The 23,300-nt window shown below is 41.4% G+C and overlaps 1 protein-coding gene across 6 annotated transcripts in view; it reads right to left on the minus strand.

Annotated features, from left to right (window-relative positions):
- The window catches only part of GSK3B (glycogen synthase kinase 3 beta), a 184,074-nt gene that overhangs the window by 54,493 nt on the left and 106,281 nt on the right, over positions 1–23,300 (minus strand). For all 6 annotated transcript variants that reach the window (XM_043512569.1, XM_043512573.1, XM_043512581.1 and 3 more), the window contains exon 7: positions 7,490–7,585. In XM_043512569.1, coding sequence (XP_043368504.1) covers positions 7,490–7,585 — 96 coding nt within the window. The remainder of the gene's footprint in view (positions 1–7,489; positions 7,586–23,300) is intronic.

Consider the following 23,300-nt stretch of genomic DNA (forward strand, 5'->3'; position numbering starts at 1 on the left):
AGCCATATAAATAAGAAGAAAAAAAGGAAAGAAGAGGTGGGACGGCTAAACACTGAGGATGGAGTGGAAGTTAAGGATAATCTAGGCATGGCCCAATATCTAAACAAATACTTTGCCTCAGTCTTTAATGAGGTGAATGAGGAGCTTAGGGATAATGGTAGCATGACAAATGGGAATGAAGATATGAAGGTAGATATTACCATATCTGAGGTAGAAGCCAATCTTGAGCAGCTCAATGGAACTAAATCAGGAGGCCCAGAATATTATTTGAGAATATTACAGGAAATGGCACATGAAATTGCAAGCCCATTAGTAAGAATTTTTAATGAATCTGTAAACTCAGGGGTTGTACCATATGACTGGAGAATTGCTAACATAGTTCCTATTTTTAAGGAAGAAAAAAGGTGATGCAGTTAACTACAGGCCTGTTAGTTTGACACTGTAGTAAGCAAGGTCTTGGAAAAAATTTTTGAAGGAGAAAGTAGTTAAGGACATTGAGGTCAATGGTAACTGGGACAAAATACAACATGGTTTTACAAAAGGTAGATCGTGCCAAACCAACCTGATCTCCTTCTTGGAGAAAGGAATTTTTTAGACAAAGGAAATGCAGTGGATCTAATTTACCTCGATTTCAGTAAGGCATTTGATACGGTTCCACATGCGGAATTATTAGTTAAATTGGAAAAGATGGGGATCAATATGAACATCAAAAGGTGGATAAGAAACTGGTTAAAGGGGAGACTATAGTGGGTCATACTGAAAGGTGACCTGTCAGGCTGGAGGGAGGTTATCAGTGGAGTTCCTCAGGGATCGGTTTTGGGAACAATCTTTTTATTACTGACCTCAGCACAAAAAAAGTGGGAGTGTGCTAATAACGTTTGCAGATGACACAAAGTTGGGAGGTATTGCCAATTCAGAGAAGGACCAGGATATTGTACAGGAAGATCTGGATGACCTTGTAAACTGGAGTAATAGTAATAGGATGAAATTTAATAGTGAGAAGTATAAGGTCATGCATTTAGGGATTAATAAGAAGAATTTTAATTATAAGATGGGGACGCATCAATTGGAAGTAACAAAGGAGCAGACTGCACAACTGTGTGCAGTTCTCGTCTCCCATGTTTAAAAAGGATGAATTCAAACTGGAGCAGGTACAGAGAAGGGCTACTAGGATGATCCGAGGAATGGAAAACTTGTCTTATGAAAGGAGACTCAAGGAGCTTGGCTTGTTTAGCCTAACTAAAAGAAGGTTGAGGGGAGATATGATTGCTCTCTATAAATATATCAGAGGGATAAATATAGGAGAGGGAGAGGAATTATTTCAGCTCAGCACCAATGTGGACACAAGAACAAATGGGTATAAACTGGCCACCAGGAAGTTTAGACTTGAAATCAGACGAAGGTTTTTAACCATCAGAGGAGTGAAGTTTTGGAATAACCTTCCAAGGGAAGCAGTGGGGGCAAAAGATCTATCTGGTTTTAAGATTCTACTCGATAAGTTTATGGAGGAGATGGTATGATGGGATAATGGGATTTTGGTAAGTAATTGATCTTTAAATATTCAGGGTAAATAGGCCAAATCCCCTGAGATGGGATATTAGATGGATGGGATCTGAGTTACTATAAAAAATTCTTTCCTGGGTATCTGGCTGGTGAATCTTGCCCATATGCTCAGGGTTTAGCTGATTGCCATATTTGGGGTCGGGAAGGAATTTTCCTCCAGGGCAGATTGGAGAGGCCCTGGAGGTTTTTTGCCTTCCTCTGTAGCATGGGGCATGGTTGACTTGAGGGAGGCTTCTCTGCTCCTTGAAGTCTTTGAACCATGATTTAAGGACTTCAATAGCTCAGACATGGGTGAGGTTTTTCATAGGAGTGGGTGGGTGAGATTCTGTGGCCTGCGCTGTGCAGGAGGTCGGACTAGATGATCAGAATGGTCCCTTCTGACCTTAGTATCTATGAATCTAGGAGGAGAAAGACCTTGGAGTATTGGTTGATCGCAGGATGACTATGAGCCGCCAATATGATATGCCCGTGAAAAAAGCTAATGCGGTCTTGGGATGCATCAGGCGAAGTATTTCCAGTAAACATAAGGAGGTGTTAGTACAGTTATGCAAGGCACTGGTGAGACCTCATCTGGAATACTGTGTGCAGTTCTGGTCTCCCATGTTTAAGAAGGATGAATTCAAACTGGAACAGGTACAGAGAAGGGCTACTAGGATGATCCAAGGAATGGAAACCTGTCTTATGAAAGGAGACTCAAGGAGCTTGGCTTGTTTAGCCTAACTAAAAGAAGGTTGAGGGGAGATATGATTGCTCTCTATAAATATATCAGAGGGATAAATACCAGAGAGGGAGAGGAATTATTTAAACTCAGTACCAATGTGGACACAAGAACAAATGGATAGAAACTGGCCATCAGGAAGTTTAGACTTGAAATTAGACGAAGGTTTCTAACCATCAGAGGAGTGAAGTTCTGGAACAGCCTTCCAAGGGAAGTAGTGGGGGCAAAAGACCTATCTGGCTTCAAGATTAAGCTCAATAAATTCATGGAGGAGATGGTATGATGGGATAACATGATTTTGGAAATTAATTGATCTTTAAATATTCATGGTAAATAGGCCCAAAGGCCTGTGATGGGATGTTAGACAGGGTGGGATCTGAGTTACTACAGAGAATTCTTTCCTGGGTATCTGGCTGGAGAGTCTTGCCCACATGTTCAGAGTTCAGCTGATCGCCATATTTGGGGTGGGGAAGGAATTTTCCTCCAGGGCAGATTGGCAGAGGCCCTGGGTGTTTTTCGCCTTCCCCTGCAGCGTGGGGTATGGGTCACTTGCTGGAGGATTCTCTGCACCTTGAAGTCTTTAAACCATGATTTGAGGACTTCAATAGCTCAGACATAGGTGAGAGGTTTATTGCAACAGTGGGTGGGTGAGATTCAGTGGCCTGCGTTGTGCAGGAGGTCAGACTAGATGATCATAATGGTTCCTTCTGACCTTAAAGTCGATGAGACTTAAAATCATCCGATATTAGAGATGCCATCTCCAGTACCAGGGTCTCATCTAGTAAGGAGGACGAGGTGTTCAGTAGAGGCAGGTTAGAACCTTATTGAGGCTGGTCTTGAATCGCCAATGTAGAAAACCTGCCTGAAGCAAGTAATGGGTGGTTCTGATCCTCAGTGCCCCGTGGGATCTTGGTACCAACATTGCGCGGCCTGTGTGGAGAAACTTCTCCCTTTTGGGGATATATTTCTGTAATGTAGTGGTTGCCCAGTACAGACTTTAGATAGTCTGTCAGTACTAGGCAGTGAAACCTATCTTCTCAGTGACTGACTTTTGTGATGCAGCAGAGATAACAATCTAGACACTGGAGACATATCTCATGGTACCCACTAGGGCCATTGACGAGGCTGAAGGGACTTGTGCCTAGAACCGGCACTCCCATTCTTTTGACCTAATCAAGATAACTCCAAGAATGGAAACAATCCCCGCAGGATGCCCCGGATTCCCAGAAGTGAGAGATGTAGGAACCCACTTCAGACTCTTTAGGAGAAACATGAGAACTCCAAAGGCCAGTGCGAAGCAGTACTGGGCAGCATCACTGGAGATCAGGATCATGATCTTCAATGGGCCTACAATACTGGCAACAACATCTGGTTATCAGTACTGTGTGCTGAGCCAGAGTAGCTACTGCTGGTCTCAGAGCTGGCATTCGGACCAAGGGAAGCAGCACAAGACATGGTGTAGTTGGCACTGTAGCAGACCACTACATGAAAGCCTACAAATGCACCATGTGAGATGGCCCCAGCAAGATACCATGGAGCTGAATGACCAGCGAGAGCCATACCAAGAAGCTCAATAGATCCTTCACAGCTGCATAGGCCTCTTGGGTGGCTGACACGGAAATGGGCCTTTGTTTTGCTGTCAACGCGGTTGATGGCTCTGCTGCCTGTGCCAAGGAAGCAGCTGGTCTCAGTCTTGAAGCTCCAGCAAATCAAAACATCTGTTCCTAATGTGACCCTCACCTAAGCACTTCAAGCTGGGAGAGTGAGGATCTTTCATGGGCATCAGCTTGTGACATTTAGAGCAGGGTTTGAAGCCAGGGACCTTGGTGTAGGCTCCCCTGGTATTAGATGGAGACTGGAGTTCATTGACTACGGACTACCACAACAGTCTAATGTCATCTAGCTAAGACAGCACATTTGCCGGAGGAATGACCTGACAGCACGCTCGAACCGCTGAAGGTAAAAAGGAACTGAAAGATCATAGAAGATTAGGGTTGGAAGAGACCTCAGGAGGTCATCTAGTCCAACCCCTTGCTCAAAGCAGGACCAACAAGATGTGAGGGGTGACTCCACTCATTTATGCCCTCAACTTGCAGCACAAAGAAAAGCAGGGTGCAAGTGTGGCTGCCCTTGCGGGTACCGTTAGGGAAAACTCCGTGGCACTGGTGCACAAGATGCACACATACCTAGTGTAATGGACATATGCAAGAACAAAAAAGTATAAAGATTGTGCTATAAATACTAGAGAAGAACATTGCCTTTCTTGAGAGGTAAATTTATCATTCCCCTTCTTGAGGGGCAAATTTAGGCTTATCTGTTCCCTTTGCGGCAGAAGGTTCAATTGTCTTCTGTCTTCATCTCCTAGCAAGTTGGAATTTATCCATCTATCTGAGCCTATACACAGTAATGTTGGAGAATTAGACATACATACACTTTGAACTAGGTTTTAAACAATAAGAAGGCTAGAAGCGTGTAACTCAAAAGATTTGTTCTCAAAACTAACTGAGTTTGTACTGGAATCACACACCACTACTCTAATATGAACACAAACAATCCTTCATATTATACGTCATTAGCCATAGTTCTGTACATGGACATCTCCACTGTATTGGTATTGACCATTCTACACTGCGTCAGGTAATGTGAGCTGTAACTCTGTGTACAGAGCAATAAAACTTAAGCTCAGAATCCTGCTTTATGCCTAAAACTGGATGGCAATATGAGGAATATATTCCTGCTGAGATCTGAACTCGGACTCTCAGATATTAAAGCAGTTGCTCTAATACTTGAGAAAACAGATCTCCTACTAGATACCAAAAGTAGCAGCAGCAGCTGCTCTCTTTTTGACCTACCAGCCACTAGTGAACAGAAACAATACTATGGATATGGGGGATGAAATAGCATATCCAAGTGTGTCAGGAGTGGCCAATGTATGGCTCAGGAACAAAATGCAGACAATGGAGTTCTACATCAGAACTCCTTAGCTGCCTTCATTAGTATGGAGATGTGGTAAAGTAAAGTGTCTGTCATGCCCCTGCCATGGCCAGCCCACACAGAAGAGAAAAGAACTTATTAATGCTGCCAGCTAACAAGTTACTCCATTAGCTCAAGTAATAGATGTTTGTATTTGATGCTGAAAGTTTCGGAGATTAAACCCTGCTGACAACCTGTAATGGTTGTCAGTACACATTCATAGGTCATTCTAATAAAAATGATAGCAAATGCTTCTAATTTTCATTCCTTCCTTCACTCTGCTCAATAACAACAACTGCAATTTAACAAATTAATGTTTCTGCAACTCTAGTTTAAAAGAAACTGAAGATAACTATCAGGTGGGAAATTTGAAGGGCAGGACAGGCAGCACTGTTTCCCCACATTCCATCAGACATGGCACAAGAAGAGCAGAAAACTTTCATGGCTGAACGGCAAAACGTTGGAGGAAGAGAGTTTTTAAAAGAGTAGGGAAAGATGATTGTTAGAAAGGACATTCTAGACTATTTTTTTTTTCCTACTTGAGACTTTAAATGGCAAGGAAAGAACAAAAAAAACTCATACCCAGATGGTCACCCTCTCCAAATCCAATAAATTAATTTAGATGCGGTTCTATACCCATCTGGTATTGGGAGGAGTTTGTTGTTGTATAACAAACTGAGAATGAGGCATTATGTTGCAAGCACAGTTCTCAATACCAAAACAAAACAATCCCATGTGCTAAGGCAAAAGGAAATTCAACCTTCTGGCAAGCTCTTCTCATTGCTCTATGCTTGCCTGATTTCACTTATGGTCGTTTAGAAGCCCAGAGAAGCACTCACTTGCGTATAAAAGGTAAAAATAGAAGGAACTCTCAGTTTCACTTTCTGCATGAAGATCACATTATATTCTTCACTAGCTTTACAAAAAGGTCTCTACTGTGGCCCAAGGGGCAGCCATATACAAACAAATGACATCTAAGGATCTATGGATGGTAGAGGAGATGTAGAACCAGGTTAGATATTCAACCCTGATTACTTATAATGTGTTCCGGCACCAGGACAGACTATGGCTCCAATACATACTGCATTCAGTTAAAGCCCACCCTCAATACCAAGTCATTCAGATGCAGCACTGGAACCATTTTCCACTACAACTTCACTGTTTTAATGTCTTAGGCTAATTTTTGTAGCTTTTTCCATTATTTATTTTGAAATAATGAAAGTAAGCCTAATCCTCATGGGAGTTCCATAAATTTTACTATCTCAGAAATTTTTCTATCAACATATAATATAAACAAGTTTGCTGATTTAATGGCCTCTGAGTATTATAAATCACTCAGTCTTGGAACCAACATGCAATAAAGAACTAAGATCTGGAAATGCAACCCAGGAATTGTTGGGGAGAGGAAGCATATATTTAGAACATCTGAGAAGAAATCACCAAAATATTGATTTGACTTCCAGTAATGTGCATAGCCCACAATCTCAAAGAACCTGAAGTAGGTTACATCATCTGCTCGGGCCTCTAGCACTGTGAAAGGCTTGGTCCAAAATGATTTTGACCTAGTCACTGGCAGAACTGAGGGAATATATGTACTCTTCCACAAGCCAATCTATGCACTTCATTCTTCAGCATTTGAAAATCATCATATTTGTGTTGCTGGGTTTCCTAACTTGCTATTGAGAAATTTTGTAGCAGTATTCTCTTCCTTTGAACCAAACTAAAAAAAAATGTTTTAAAAGTAATGCAAGAAAAAATAACTAGTGCATATTACTGGGGTTCCAAATCTAATGATCTTCACTATGTTTATGAGATGGGAAACGGGACGGATTTGCACTGTGGGTCTCACTCCTGTATTCACAGATGATGTATTTGTACGATGAGAGTGCATCACCCACCTCTAAAGAATGTATTTATTTATAGGAGATTCTTTGCACAGGTCAAGAATTGTGCCATGATGGAATATAAGTGCATTGTAATGGGTTATAAATACATACCCAGCCTGGAAAATGTCTATGGGCAAATCACAAAAAAACAGAGCCATGGACAATTCAATGCAGAGCCTAGGTACATTCGTCCTCCTTCCCTACATAAACAGTTATTGGGTTCTGATTCAACTACAGGGTCCCAGGTTAGTTTGAAAGTAACCAAGCACAGAAATCAAGGTCTGGACTTAAATTCTGCAATGTTACATTTATCCCACATACCATCATTATCCAACTCAGACAGCCTCACCTTAGTCCATGGATGTGCCTTAATCTGAGGGAATTTGAATTCAGTGTAGTTTGGATTCATTTCTCTAATTTGTTCCCTTGTAGGCGTTCCCAGGACCTAGAAAGGTGAAAAAGAAATTGTTTACATATCCTTCAGATCTACAAAGTGATCAATGTCCTAATAAAACTCGTTTGACCATACGATCAACTTTACAATAAGGAATGTCATTTTTTTGTAATGTGCAGTATAGTAGAGAGAGTAGGCATAGAGCGTCTGGCAAAACATAACTGGTCACTGGTACCAAGCAGTTTTTGCAATGCACTGAGACTTGGGGCACAACAGACTGGTCAGTTCAAATTTTGCAAATTTACTTAACTGATGAAGGTCTTTCATAAAATTCAGGCATCTCTCTCAAATACAATGATGCTTCAAAAGAGAACAGAGCAGAATTTCTCCAGATTAGGAATTTTATAAAAAGAATTATTTGATGAACATCTTTAATGTAATAGGCTCTAGTTTGCAGTCTTACACCCTGATTAAGGTAATGAACAATAGAACACCCAAATGCATTTTAATAGTCATGAGGGAGAGCTCTCTGATGAACTTAAAAGATCAGACAAGCATTGCTGAGAGAGGCAGAACAGATTTTATTAGATGGAGATTGATTTTTTTCATATCTAAATGCAGACTGAGTGTTAACTTAAATACACCTAATTTACAGGAATTCAATTCACGTACCTGTAGTTTAGACATTTATTCTAGGAATTCAAATACAGAAGGATCTATGTTTATATAATAATAACACCACAATCAGTATGATGTTATCTGTATGTACATTTCCATAAAGAAATGTGATTGTATTTATGAAATGATTTGGTGAGTTTTACATACGAGTACATTAGTAGTTTTTGTTCAATTAACATTAATCTCAGAAAAACTTCAAATCCTTTAAGAGGGACAAAAAACTCCTCAGCAAATTTGGAAGTCCACTGCTTTTTGTTTAAATTCAGTCACTCTGGGTTCTGCTATTACAGAAAGCACTGTGGGAGAGGAAGGCTGAAACTCGGGCACCTCTTCATACAGACAAGCTCACTGTCATGTTACAGCCTTGTGACAAATCTTTTGCCATGGAAATTCATGTCATGTTGCCAGTTCATCACTAGGATTTCAATTCAAGGATAAACAGGAACATGTCTAGATGTTATGAAAAACCTCCTGCTGAATATTGTCAGCTGTATTCATGAAGTTTTGTATTATTTTACATCAATAGAATTTTTTTAAATAAGCAGAAAGTGTAAAGAGGCTGGGGAAAGAAAAAGGCATGGGTTAAATACATCTCAAGTAATTAAAGACTGTGGCCAAAATTTATGAAAAGTGAATAATAGTTTTTTAAAAAATCTCATGATTTGATTTATTTTCTAATTTTGAGTGTGAATTTAATAGTTGTGTAAGGTGCGGGATTGACTGCTTTGGCAAATAAAATCTTCTATTTAACCATATAAAAATCACAATCCAGGCTGTAGCAGTGCAAGCTTGCATTACACCACCGCCTGTCAATGGATGTCAACCAGAACCTGGTAAAATAATTTCTATGGGTGGGGTTGCTAACAGCCTAAGGCTTGATTTGAACCAGCAACCTATGAGTGAAAGACCACACTTAGAGCTGATTGGAAATTTTCTGACAGAACGCCTTTCCATCAGAAAACACCAATTCACTGAAAGTAAAACGTCTTGCAGGAACTTATCGATTTCAACGAATCTTTTGAAGCGAACCAGGCAAGTTCCCTGTCAACTTGCCATCTTGACTCCCGCACAGCCCACCTGCCAGGAGCATTGAAGCCAGGCTCCACAGTAGCCTGCCTATTTGCTGAGAGCCTGAAAGTACAAGAGCCCTGGCTTCACAGCTCACCTGGCAGGCTGCCTTGCAGCCAAGGTTCCCAAAGTATAGTAGAATTCTGCCTTCTTCCTGTTCTACTCCTGTTCTCCTTTATTGGGGTAGGTAGCAGAGCTATATCGTGAGAGGAGTAGAACTAACAACTTAAAATGCCTTGTTCAAAAATTTTAATTAACACTTCACTTTCAAAACACCTGAACAGCAAATGTAACTTTTCTTGTTTGCATAGTAAACACTGGCATCTTTATCTGTTTGAATAATCAAAGTGGTGCTTTCCGTGCCTTCTTGGTTGCAAAGATTTGAACTGCTTCCTGAAGGTCCACAGTCTGGGCCAGCTCAAGCTCTATTGAGATGGTTACAATGCCAACCAGCCTTTCCTGTGTCATTGTGAAGCGTAGATATGTTTTTATTAACTTCAGCTTGGAGAAGCTGCATTCTCCACTGGAAACTGTTACAGGAAGTGTTAGAAGTATGCGCAGAGCAACAAAAGTATTTGGAAAGAGGGTGATCATCTTATTTGTGCACATATATTCCAGAACAGCCTTTGGAGTTGATCCTGCTGATATGCATCTTGAAAGGGCTTTCAGTTCATCACCTAAATCACTCGCATCAATATCGCACATGTCATCATGTGTCAACACTGTCTCTAGTGCCCTGCTGGCGTAGGGCTTCTTCAGGTATAGTGTGGAGTTTTGGAATATCATACAACATCCCAAATATACTGCTGTGTTCCTTGAGCTGCATGAAACTTTCTTCAACTGACTGTATTGTACAATCTAGCACCTGGTTAAAGAATTCAACTTTAAATTGTTGTTTGGGGTCCCTTATGGGATTATCCTGTGCCTCGTAATCAAAATGCCGCCTTCTTCGGTGACTTGTATTCTTGAATGGGTGGGAAAATAGCTTCAGTGTGAAGTTCCTCTGCCAACTTCTGCGCACTCTTCAGAATGTTTTGAAATCCCTCATCTGACCGGTAAGACTGTAGGAATGACTTTGCTTTGTCCAGTTGTTCCATTACTCCAGATATATCAAGGTCAACATCTTGGAGTCTCTTGCTTACTACATTTATTTCAAACAGTATGTCATGCCACAACACTAAGCCACACAGAAATTTTGAAGTTATGTATGTTTCTGGTGATTCCATTTCCCTCTGCCACTGTTCTTGCACGAACCGTTCCTGTCACAGCATTAGCCTCTCTAATGGCAACTATAGCATCATCTCTGTTCCCAATTTGGTGTTTGATAGGCTTTATCACCTCTACTAGATTTACCCATCGTGTGGCACTCAGTGGTTTCAGTATCAGAGAGGATGTTCCCAGATGTTGCTTCAAAATTTGCCACTGATGAGTTGATGCAGAGAAAAATACATAGATGCTTTGAATTACATTAAAAAATTCAGCAGCCTCACTAGAAGCTGATGCTGCATCACTGACCACCAAGTTCAATGAATGAGAACTGAATGGGACAAAAAAAGCTCAAGGGTTTAACTCTTGGATCTGTGTCTGCACTCTTCTGTTCTTTCTTCTTATGTTGGCACCATTATCGTAGCCCTGACCTCTCATGTCAACTATCGCAATTCCTGTATCTTCCAGCTTTTTAAGAAGCACATTTGTCATACCAGCTCCTGTAGTATCAATGTCAATAAGTTCTAGAAAATGCTCTCTAACAGTCACCATTGCAGGGACATTTTCACTAGGTTCTGTTGTTGTTGTTACAAAACGCACCATTAAAGTAATTTGTTTCCTATACCTGATGTCAGGTGTGCAGTCCAGAACAACAGAGTAATATCTTGCTGACTTCAGATCTGCCACAATCTTCTGTTTGACTTTTGTTGCCAGTAACTGTATGATCTCATTTTGAATAGTTTTTCAAAGGTAGTGGTGTGTATACATTTCTTGAGTGGTGACTCTTCTTAGATGTTCCTGGAGTACAGTATCAAACTCAGCCATCAGCTCCCCAATTTTAAGGAAGTTTCCATTGTTTGGCACATACAGCTGATCTGAAGTGCCACGCAGTGCTAGGTTTTGGGTAGCAAGCATTCTCACAATGGCAATGAGCCTTTTGAACATTTTGCCAGTAAAGAGACTCTGATGCAATTTTCTCTTGATGCAGATCATCTATGGTGGCCTTTAACCTTAGTCTCATCTCAAGCTCTTTCCACCTGTGGAATGCTCTCTGGTGATTTGCTGCCTTCTCATGGCATGCCAGATTTCTAGCCAGATTTTTCCAGTCCTTTGTTCCTGTAGAACCCAATGTGGGTGGAACATTAGACTGGAAGAGTTTGCAACAAGAACAGTATGCAGCATTCTGGGTTTTTGAGTACATAAGCCATGGCCTCTCAACTTTGTCACCACTGGGGATTTCATGCCAGTAATGTGTTGGATGGAAACTTCTATTTTCATTGTCTTTGGGGAACATGATGTTTTTACTTCCTGTGGCCCACACAGTACAAGGAAATCCTTCAGGCTACTGCTCAAGTGGGTCCACAGTCCTGGTTCATCTAGACGTAAGGAACTAAACTCAGAAGCAGTTGTTTCTTGCACCTCCACCACACTCTTCTCTGATCCCCACTTTTCTTCAGGAATGTGCATAGTTACATCCATTTGAGATGGAGATATGGATGCTGCAGTAGCTGCCAGGTCACTTGCACTCTGATTAACTGGAAGATCAGGCATCTCCTCATCACTCTCATCCTCACTGGGGATGGAAGGCTCACCGTGAACATTTGTGTCTATGTATTTCAGGAGAGCTCCTTCCTGCTTAGATAGAAAAGCTTCCTTTACTTTCTTTCTTTTTTTGAATGCTGCCCCAGAGGGGCGTTTTCGTCTTTCACTCATGACTTCTGTTCTGTGCCAGCTATAGTGGCTCTCAACACTCAATTGAAGCAGGCTGGTAGCAGGGCCTGAGTAGGGAAGATATCAGCATCTTAAGGGCCTAACTGGCTCCTACTACTTCAGTTGACTGCCTGTTCTCCTCAAGTGGGTTCAGGGAAGCAGCAGGAAACAGGAAGCTCCCTGAGAAGCTGTTGTTAATCAGTCCAGGGTCCTGGGTGTGCTAGAGAGGTACATAAGAGGCTCCTCCTCCTCCTCTGTCTCGTGGCAGCTCCTGTTCCTTTCTGTTATTCCCTCTCACCTTTTCTCCTGCCTGCCTGTTATGTCTCTTGTGCCCTCTTTCCTCCAGCACAGCACTCCATCATCTCTGTGCATCTAGAGCAGAGAGAATACATATGCACCAGCAGCAGACACAATTTTCTACACTCTGGGTTCTAGTGGCTTCCCTCCCCCCAGTCTGGCACCTGAGGCAGCCACCTTAGTTTGCCTTATGGTAAGGTCAGCCCTGAGTGGCACTGATGAATGATCTCCTCCTATCAATGGAAAGAGATCAGACATCCTTTCTTACCCTCCTTGGCCTCTCTGCAGCATTAAACAAGGTTGATTATGAGATATTGTTATCTTGCCTCAGAGAGATGGCAGGCATCCAGGGTTATGTGCTAAAATGGTCTGAGTTCTTTATGGAGGGACATACCCCAACACATAATTATGGGAAAATACAACTCCATCAGTAGACCCCTCGTTTATGAAGTCCTAAAAGGATCAATTTTCTCTTCAGTCCTTTTCAACGTCTACATCCAACCACTAGGTGAACTGATCAGAGGACACGGACTCAAGAACCAGCAACATGCAGGTGACATACAGTTCTACTTATCCTTCACTGCACACTAGCAGTGTGGGAGACAGAACTTTCTCTCAGTGGCCTGTCCAAGACTGTGGAATGAACTCCCCCAGGAGTTAAAGACCATCACAAACCTCACCACCTTCCACTCCAAATGCAAGGTGCAGTTCTTTGATCTTGCCTTCTCTAATGCATACATAGCAACATGTACATTAAAAACAAAACAAACAAAAACCCTGACAAAAACAAGACACTACACTGCACATACTTTACCCCCTCTGGAGATAAGATAAATGTGATAGTCGTTAGTCATGTCACTTAATGCACTGCTGGAAGGCTCTCAGAAACTATTGTGAAGAACCTTTTTAGAACAGATCAACTCAGAGCACCTTGATTTAGCTTCCTCCTCCATTTCCAAAGAACCATTTGTAGTTTTAGATTATATTCCAAACTCTTTCAAATTCAGTTTAGCACATCCTAGATGAAATTGGTGTCTGATTGGAATGCAGCAATATTTCTCTGAAAATATCAATATGCATTTGGAATACTAGAACTTCCATGCTATATACTAGGAACATTTTGCCTCAAATCCTAGGTGCCTTGGCAGTATTGAAGACAGTAAGTTTGCATAAAAATGCAGGCACAGACACTTCCTGATACTCTTGCACATGAAAAGCCTGGATAATATAAAGTGTAGTTGTAAACCACAAGGAATTAGGATTTGTCTGAATGATTTCTGCAGTTAAATATCCAAAAAGATCTGTGACCATGTTGATTTTCCAGGTCTTTCCATCGTCTCTGTGAAACATCTGTGGTTTGCTAACAAATCCATTGTGGCAAGGTACAGAGGGTCAGAGAAGTTTGGCTTATTTGCTTTCTAAGAAGCTGTGTTCTCAGAAATAGTCCATAGTTCTTGAATGCTTCAGACAGAGGAAGCGTGTGTGTGAGGGAATCTGTTTACTGAAAGGAGGTAAAAGCCGGACACTTCAATTATACAGGCTTCGACACAACAGTGTAACTGGTAGTGATTTATTTAGCACTCAATGTATTTACTCTGCTCTCTCATGTGTACCTAATGCAAGTATGAAAACAACTTGGTGCTGTTAAAAGATTCAAGGTGCTTTCAGCTCATAGTGCTAATAGAGATGAAAAGAAATTAAAGAAAGAAAAGAAAGGAAAATAGATGAGAATGTTTTAACGTTTTATTTCTACCAAATCATGTAATTCAATCCCAAAATCAGCAGAACAGTTGTGCCAACTGTAAAATGGTAACTCTGTTGGTGTTGTACATATTCAGGACATGTCCTCTAATAAAATAATACTGGACAAAGATCTGCTGAATATATCTAATACTGTACTTTGTTCTTTTACTGGAATGCAAAATCCATAAATTGGTATGTCTATTTACAGTAGCAATCACAAAAAGAGACAATATGTAAAACTTTCTAGCGCGTCTAAGTGACTATCTAATCTGTTTGAAAATGACAGTTGACAGAAGGAAGCAACGGCAGCTGGAGCTGAAATGGAGAGAGAATCTGAGAAGGAAGTAGGGCTGGATGTAGCTTCCAAACAAGAGAGAGTCTTGGGGTGGAAGATAATGGGCAAGACACCATTGTCCTTTGGGGTCTCCTGATCATTCCCATCTGAATAATCAGGAGGATCATCCATAAAAGAATTATAGGAGGAAATACTCACTGACAAAGTAGATGCTTTCATAGTTCTCAAGAGAGAGGGAGTAGTGGACAGACCAGATTTCAGTCTCTTTACAGGAGACCTCCCTTTTGACAACTGATCCACAGAAGGTGGAGCCCACCCAGGCCATTATTTCAGGGCTCATGAGGGAAAAAAGTGACTGACTCATGGACATACCTCAGTGGGCCTCTGGGGAACCTTTGTTCCTGGATACCCTACCTCCAGAAGTGTGTGGGGTCTCTCTCCCCCTGGCCCTGTCAAAAGGGACAAGCTTCTGATCTGAAAGTCCCGAGGATAACCTTGGACTCAGTTACAAGTGGTATTAAGTCCAATCCTAGGAATTTTTGGATCCCCGCTTTCAGTTGGAAAAAATGCATGAAAGTGACCTATTCAATTCCACTGTAGGAAGGTGGATAAGATACTTCTCAGGAAGCAGCTACAATGCAAGTATAATTGGCATTGCACAAAGAAACTAATGGTGCTTGGTGGCGACAGTATACTCTGCATGAAGAGAGAAGGCTGCACTTCTCTTGAAACAGATGTATTCAGCCTCAAGCGCCACACCAACCTCTTCTGGAATTGAATCCTCTTTGCTAATAAATAATACTACAGCTAAAACAAAGCTAAGAAGGAAAAATCAGTTGCACGGAAGTAAAGGAGACTAAAGGTGCTGAGAACTCTAGAAGTGGTGGCTGAAGGGAACTGAGGCACCAGCTCCTTATATAAACTCGCTGAAGCTAAATGTTAGGTTGTGTGACAGGACATAAGAGCCCAAAAGCTGAATTCAACGCTAAGGGCTAGTCTACACTAGAAGCGCAACATCGGTGCAGCTGTGCCGCTTTAGTGCATCTGGTGAAGACAATCTATGCCAACAGGAGAGAGGGTTCTCTTGTTGGCATAATTACTCCAACTCCGCGAGAGGCAGAAACTATTCTGGTAGGAGAGCGTCTCCTGCAGACATAGAGCTAGTGTTGACAACACTTAGGTGGCTGTAACTTGGGTTGCTCAGTGGAGTGGCTTTTTCACACCCCTGACTAATGTAAGTTATATCGACATAAGTGGTTGTGTAGATTTGCTCTAGGAGTGCACATGCTCCTAAAAGTGGAGATTTATACTGACAAATATTCACAAGAAAAAACTACTACTCTCATACTGGTTTGTTGAAAGGTGTAATTAATTAGCTGTTTATAAACTGAACTGCAGAAGAAAGGTGCTAGAGATGTGCCAAGTACCTATTAAAAGATTTTAGGATGGAGGAATCTCAATCTACAATACAATCAACTTTGAAGTAAATAATCTGAAAGGGTGACAGAGGAAAGAAAGCTACAACTCTGACAGAGTCCCATAATATTAAATGGAAAAAAAAAAAAAGCCAGCCAGAAACATGAATTTCTTTGTTAACAGAAACAAGCTCAACCATACACTAACCTAGTAAGACGCTTCATTGCCCTGGTTGACATGCATATAATTGTTCATCTTCTTATGCTGCCAGCAATTGCTGAAAGTGGGGAAATTATATTATGCAGAGAAAGAACTGAGCTTTTTGAGGGAGGGGGTTACACAATGGCAAGAAATGCCAGAACACTTCCTCTATGAATGGGGAGAAAGGATTAATTTTAAACCATGTCAATACTAGCAGGTGTTCTGTAGCACAGACAGCCCATCCCAATGGCATACTTTCACTCCACGCAGGATCACATCCAGAAGAAAAAAAAACATTCTTCCCCGCAATTTCTTCTTTGGTAGAAGCAGCTTTTCTTTGCCATTTAGCTACTATAAACAAATTTATATATTTATTTTTTCAAAAACTGAGCCCAAAATAGTACCTTGATATTTGAATATGAGCCATGTATTATATTTGCAACCCATTTTTAGCACTCAGCTCAGTAAAAGTATCACAGATTATAAAATTACTCACTGGTTAGGTTCTTGACACTTTACAGCTCTCATGTTTTAACATTTTCCTCCATGAATACCACACAAAAATTATTCTTCCCATTCCAGCCTGAGAGGCATTGGAAGAGAGGGGACAGTTACTGTTAGTTTTTCTATAACAGACGTAATCTAGCTGTTAGCGCAAGGAGTCACTGTCCAGGTTGGGAACAGAAGAAAACTTGTTGGCTTTGTCTCATTGTACATGGAGATAACTTTAGAGAAGCCCTAATACTACATTTTTTCAGTCTGGACTGCACCATTTGGAATAGAATTTTAGTAATTCTGGAATGGAAAAACCACTTTGCCCTTCATTCTCTTTTTATTGTAAGTGGTTCCTGTTTAGTTACAAACTGACAGATGAAGGCCTGTCAGTATCCAGGGGTGAATGGATTAGGTCACTATCACTGTCATTCTTCTGGAGAAGATGAGGATCTCCTTTTCTTTAGACTATTTCTTAATGGCGATGTGGGAACTGCAGCAACAGGCTTACCTTCAGACAATGAATTGCTCCTTTAAAAACACAAACTTGTTTTTATGTTTCACAGGATGATTCTCACAGGAAGAAGAAAGAACTCTTATTTGCCCTGTAGTAACCATGGAACTTTGAGATGCTGCAGTCAGTGTGGATCCCACAGCAGGTGTACATGTGCCTCAGTCATTCAAGACTGCATTGTTTTGAATAGTGTCCATCAGAAGTGCACACACGCCCGGAGCCTCCGTATACTCACATGTGAGAACAAAGGGCAGAGCAGCTGCAACCCTCATTCTATTCCCTTGCCAATGTAGCTGAGGACTCCAAAACCAGGGATGGAAGGCAGATAGTGGGATCCACACTGAGTGCCACAACTCCAAGAACTACAGTTACTATAAGGTAAGTTCATTCTTCAGTGAGTGTCAGCGTGGACCCCACTGTAGGGGAGTGGAAAGCAGTACCTCCTCTGGCTGTTGGGATGAAGGGTTTCAGCTATATCCAACAGACTGTGGTATTGCTCTCCCAAACTTGGCATCTGCCCTGACATCCAAGTTCAATGCATAATGCTTGACAAAAGTCCGTGGATTTCTCCACATCTCCGCTTGGCATATTTCGGAAATTGACATTTCGGGGTTCTGAACCAGGCAGAGAATGCCCCTTGTGGTCTGCTAGAGTCCACCATGATGTTCATTGGGAGAGGTACATCAATCAACTAGTAACAGCAAGATACGCTATCATATCCACTTTGATATTCTTTGTGATGAGATGGCCCAGAGATTGAACTGCCAACTACAACCAGAAACAATTGGGAAGACAGAATCAAATTGCACAGACTGTCAATGTAAAGAAAGGCTCTGGAAACAGCCAATAAAATGTAACTTCTCTCCTGATACAGTGTGGGGCTTCAGGAATAAGACAGGCAGGTTAACTGATTAACTCAAACTGAACTCAGTTCTCTTGGGAGGGAACTTCGGGTGAGGTACCTATGAAATACCACGTAGGGAGGGTCAGCTGTAAGTGCTTGGAGTCCACTCACTCTTTTGTCTCTGCGTTCCAAGACATTTATGTGAAGTCCCAGGTCTCCTTCTGTGGACCAGGCCCCTTGTGCTTATAGGTGGTCCAGGCATTCCCCACCCCCGTCCCTAACACATCCACAATTAAAGTCCTTGTCAGAGAGGAGGCTGAAAATCACATGCCTCCTTATACAATCTCTAACCACCATTACAGTTCTGCAAGGATGTGAGGTGACACCAAGACTTTCCTGTCCATCTGGTGACAGGGCGGAAAGTAGACTGATCTAGGCCAGAGTTTTAGGGGCCACATACGAAGTCTGGCAAGCAGTGTCATGTGCGTGCACATCAATGTATCATCCAATACTCCTAGCCAAGTTTGTACTGTTATAGACAGGTTTGATTTTATCTTGAGTAGTAGTGACTGCAGTGACAGGAACTTGTCCCCAGACAGGTTTGTGCTCTCTGATCTGAAATCGATCATAGCTCCTATCTTCTATGATGGTAGAAAAGGTGATATTTTCATAGTTGAAGGTGGCCCAGTCAGGCAAACAGAGACTGCATATGTTAGACTCACTGCTGCCTCCTGCTCTGATCAGTCCATCTTCCATGTAAGGGTAGATGTGCATACTCTGTCTTCAAAAGCATGCCATTACCACCGCTAGGCATTTTGTGAAGACTCTGGGTTAGGGTGAAGTGATTTTTTTTTCTTCCAGTGAATAGTTTTGGCAAAAAAACAAAAACCAAACCAAACCACACAAACCACCCTTCCCGCCCAATCAAAACCAAAAAACCCCCCACAAAACTAATTTTGGGAACAGTTCATTTAAAAAAAAAAATCAAAACAAACCGTTCTGAAATTATAAGTTATTTGATTCAACATTTCATTTAGAAAATGTTTCTATTTGATGTTCAAAACATTTCATTTTGACATTAGCACAGTTTTTAAAAATGTTTTGCTTTGACAAAAACAGACCTTCAGTTTTGGTTCTAAATGAAAAAATTTTCTTTGGATTTTTTGGTTTGGCAATGGAATCAAAATAATCAACTATTTGCTCATCTCTACATCTGGTGCCGTTGAGAGTTTGAATGGCAGCCCTGATGATGACAGTGATTTGACTCTACTGAGAACCTGAAGTACTTCCAGTGGGCTGGGAGGATGGCTATGTGGAAGTATGGATCCTGTAAGACAAGAGCCATGAACCAGTCTTGAACCTGCAGAGAATAATGGAGGTAAGCATTACCATTCTGAATTCAAGGCTGCACCTGCACTTGTTCAGTCTCCTCAGGCCAGGGACAGGACAAAGACACCCCCCCCCCAGTTTTTTGGGATGAGGAAATATCAGGAATAAAAGCCTCTTAAGATCCTTGTACTTCTGAGCTCTCCTATGGCTTCTAGACAGAGCAATGAGTCCACTTCTCTTTGTGACAGGCTCTCCTCAGAAGGATCCCTGAAGAGGATAGGGAAGAGGTTTGTGCAGGAGTATAAAGAGCAGACATGAACAGGGTAGCCATGAGTGAAAGATGTCCAAACATCCACTTCTCTGATAGCAAGCCAAGCCCAGGGGAAAGGAAGCTCCTGATATATCCATTAAACCTGCTGCCTCTGTGATGGTGCAGGGTGAATGACCGAGTACAACGATGACAGGCATATCTCCTAGAATTGAGAGGTTTTTTCCTTGGTAGGTATTCAGGCTACCTACTCTGGGAATAGGATAGCATCCTACTGAGGCTGGTAATTGTATCATTTTTGGTAAAGAGATAGCGTATAGATCCCCAGGGATCTTAACGTGACCTGCAAATCTTTCAGTGAATGGTGCAGTTCATCTGTTCTGGTGATGAAGAACTCCATCCACCCCAAAGAGCAGATGTGTGATGGTGCTTTGTACCTCTTTCTAGATGCCTGATGTTAAACAGCCACGGGCATTGGCCATTGACCTCGCAGCTGTATTGGATGTGTCCATGGCCCTATGACCTCATTCAGTTCTTTTCTGTTTTCCTGTAGAATTTTTTGGACATTAACAGGATGACTCTCCAATTCCAGATAAAGTTATATTTTGCAAACATGGCCTAGTAATTCATAATGCAGAGCTGCATTGAGGTAATGAAACATGCCCTGTGCCTCAAAAGGTCCAGTTTCTTGGGTCTTTTTCCTTCAAGGTGCCTTTTGTGGATCTGGGCTTCTTTTGAAGGCACTTGGTACTCTCTTCCACAAATTTAGTTGTGGAGGAGAGAGTGGCCAGAATCTGCCACAGCCCCTTTGCTGGTTCAAGTAAACCCTCATTGATCAGGAGAGCGATCCCGGCTGGGCTTATAGAGCTCAGTTTAATCAAATAGCTTGCGAGACCTTTCTTGGATTACTGTTGTTTTGATGTCCAGGTCTCCATGACCTGGGACAGAAGGCTCTGGAATCCTTACAGTCATCAACCAGTGTCATGTCCTCTTCTAGCAACAACAATTCTTTAGACAGGGACTGAAGTTGCTGCCGTCCCTCTGTTATTGCCTACTCCTGGATGTCAGCATCCAGTACTGGAGTGGGTGCGTTTGTTTGTAAATTTTATGTTCTTCACTGAGATCATCATATTACATGTGCCTTCTGAGCGAAGTTTGGAAAAAAGTTTTTGAAATAAAGTTATGAACGTCTGAAAATACAGAGGAAGTGTTGGCTTATGATTAGGGGAGTGAATCTGGAATCAGGATTACTGGAGTCTACTCTTGGTTCTGCCACTGATTCAGTGCGACTATGTGCCTCAGTTTCCAAGTCTGCCTATGGTAATAGTAATACTTACCTCACTCAAATGCATACAACAGAAGTATGGGTACTAGTCTCAGAACCCGCCATCCCTGGCTTTTTTGGGTTGGGCAATCAGCACAAACTCTCCTTAAAGTGTCCATTTGCTTCTTCAGGTGATTGTCTGAAGATGGTCTGGTTCAGGAACAATTTGCAGGCTACCCCTTAAACTTTACACTAGCCTCACCTTCATACCTTCAAGCACCTGCGGGTCTCATATTAATCTGCCAACTCAGCAACCTGTTAGATTGTTTTATGTTTTCTAACTGCTAGTCAAATTCTTATGAGAAACCCTCAAATTGTTCAAGGTAAAACAGGTCTCACTTATTCTTCTATCCACTTGTCAAAATTGCTTGCTATTGATACAGGTATATTTGCAGAACTTTCGTCAGCCCTATTTTTAGGCTGATGGACGTGCTTGAGCCACGCTATCACATTCATCTTGAATCTTATTAGCTTTCTCTTTAGCATACACACTATACAATCCCTTCTGTTCTTTACAAGGGAATTACCATACTGGATCAGACTAGTACTACATCTAATCAAATACCTTGTTCCTGACGTTGACCATTGACAAATGCTTCAGAAAAGGGTACAAAGAAATCCCACAATGGACAAAACTTCTTCCCAATCCATCATTTTAGTGGTCGGTTTATACCTGATGCATGAGTGTTCATATCCTTTCAATTTTAGTTCAATCTAATGTATGTATATTTTTAATGTGAATTTTCTAGTATGAGCATTAGTTACAATTGTGACGAGAGGGGAAGTACACACTTTAATATGTACTGCTCACATATTTTCCTCAAAGGCACAAACAAATGGATGCCTCCTTCTGCAGAGTAGTCAGGGAATCTTCATATCTGGCTGAAACTGTGGGTATGTCCCTCATTTGTTTCCCCACTACTATTGTGAATTCTACATTTAATTTCAACATTTCTTTCTTACGCCAACTGAAACTACATCTAGTGTCCCCACCCAATCTCTAGCCCTTCACTACAATGTTTCAAATAGCGCTGTTTTATTTGTAACTTCTCCAGTTCTCTTTGTTCTGCTATATTATCCTTTCAGCAACAACACTTTCTGTGTTATCAGCTCACCCTGAATACTTGTCTCAGTCTTCTGGACTCAAAATCTGCCATCTGATTCAGACTCAGCTTGTTTTAAGGCCTTGATTACAAGGTGTTTATCTGATATGCCTTTACTGATACAGTTCCTATAGTGGCCAGAGAACTTAGGATATCTTGATTTCTATGCACCAACTCACCCACAATCAAACTTCAAGGTAAAGTAATACAGAATTTCCTGTACAACTTAAAATGTCTGTTGCTTTAAGAAGAGACAGCCTTTGAAAGAAACTGCTCAGAAAATTCTAGTGGAAGTTTAGGAGAATGGATACATGCCTATTTGGTTCCAACTCTCATTTCCTATCGAATCATCTTCAACAACTTTCTGATATAAGCCCTTTGTTTACTGTAGCTGAAGTTTTTCCACTGGGCATTCAATACCCTTTCCTTCTCCAAGGCCTATGCCAAAAGCCTTAACTACTTCTTGGGTACCAAAATCCCAAACCACTTTCCAAATCCTCTCAGATGCCAAAGGCCTCAAATGCACTCTACTCAACAAGCTAAAATCTCTATCCTCTCACCCCATCCCCTTGTCAACTTCAACAGTGTACTTATGAATTGTCAATCTACCAAATTTTGTGTTGCAGAGTTTTGTATGTTCATACTGCAGGACATTCCATTATTGTAATTTGTATTTCATTTTCCCCAGGAGAGCTTCTAGAATCTGCATCTACATTTTCTTGGTAACAAGCAGCATGTGACCAGAATAATGTTCCATAGCACCTGTCCACTAAACTTCACAACCCCTGTCACATTTCCTTTAGACATCCCTGTGAAATTCCGCTCCCTTTTGCTACTAACCCAGACCATTCTCTCCTCTTCTAAGCTTCACAGAGCTTGTTCTCTTAGCTGGTCAGAGAACATGCCATCTAGCACTTCATCATAGTCATTGCTCTCTGGATATTCTCTTACCACTGTGTCTTCTCAAGTGAAGATCTCAGGGTTTACTACAGTGGAATACCTCTTGCATTTAACCTGCATGTATAATTGTTAATATGCATATCTAGGGGGCCATGTACCATTTTTTGATTTTCACATAATCATCATCATCATCATCATTCAGGATTTCCATGTCCACAGTTAGAGCAATGCTCCAGGAACCTACTTCTGCCAAGTGGAAAACCATCTCAAATACAGCTTACTGAATGTCCAAGCTTCCAGAGTGCACATTCTTCCAACTATGATAGAAAAAACGGTTAACACCAGTACTCTTTATATTCAGCTATGGATCTGTCAATT

This window comes from Dermochelys coriacea, chromosome 1, assembly GCF_009764565.3.
Source record: "Dermochelys coriacea isolate rDerCor1 chromosome 1, rDerCor1.pri.v4, whole genome shotgun sequence".
In the NCBI taxonomy this organism is placed as follows: Eukaryota; Metazoa; Chordata; order Testudines; family Dermochelyidae; genus Dermochelys; species Dermochelys coriacea.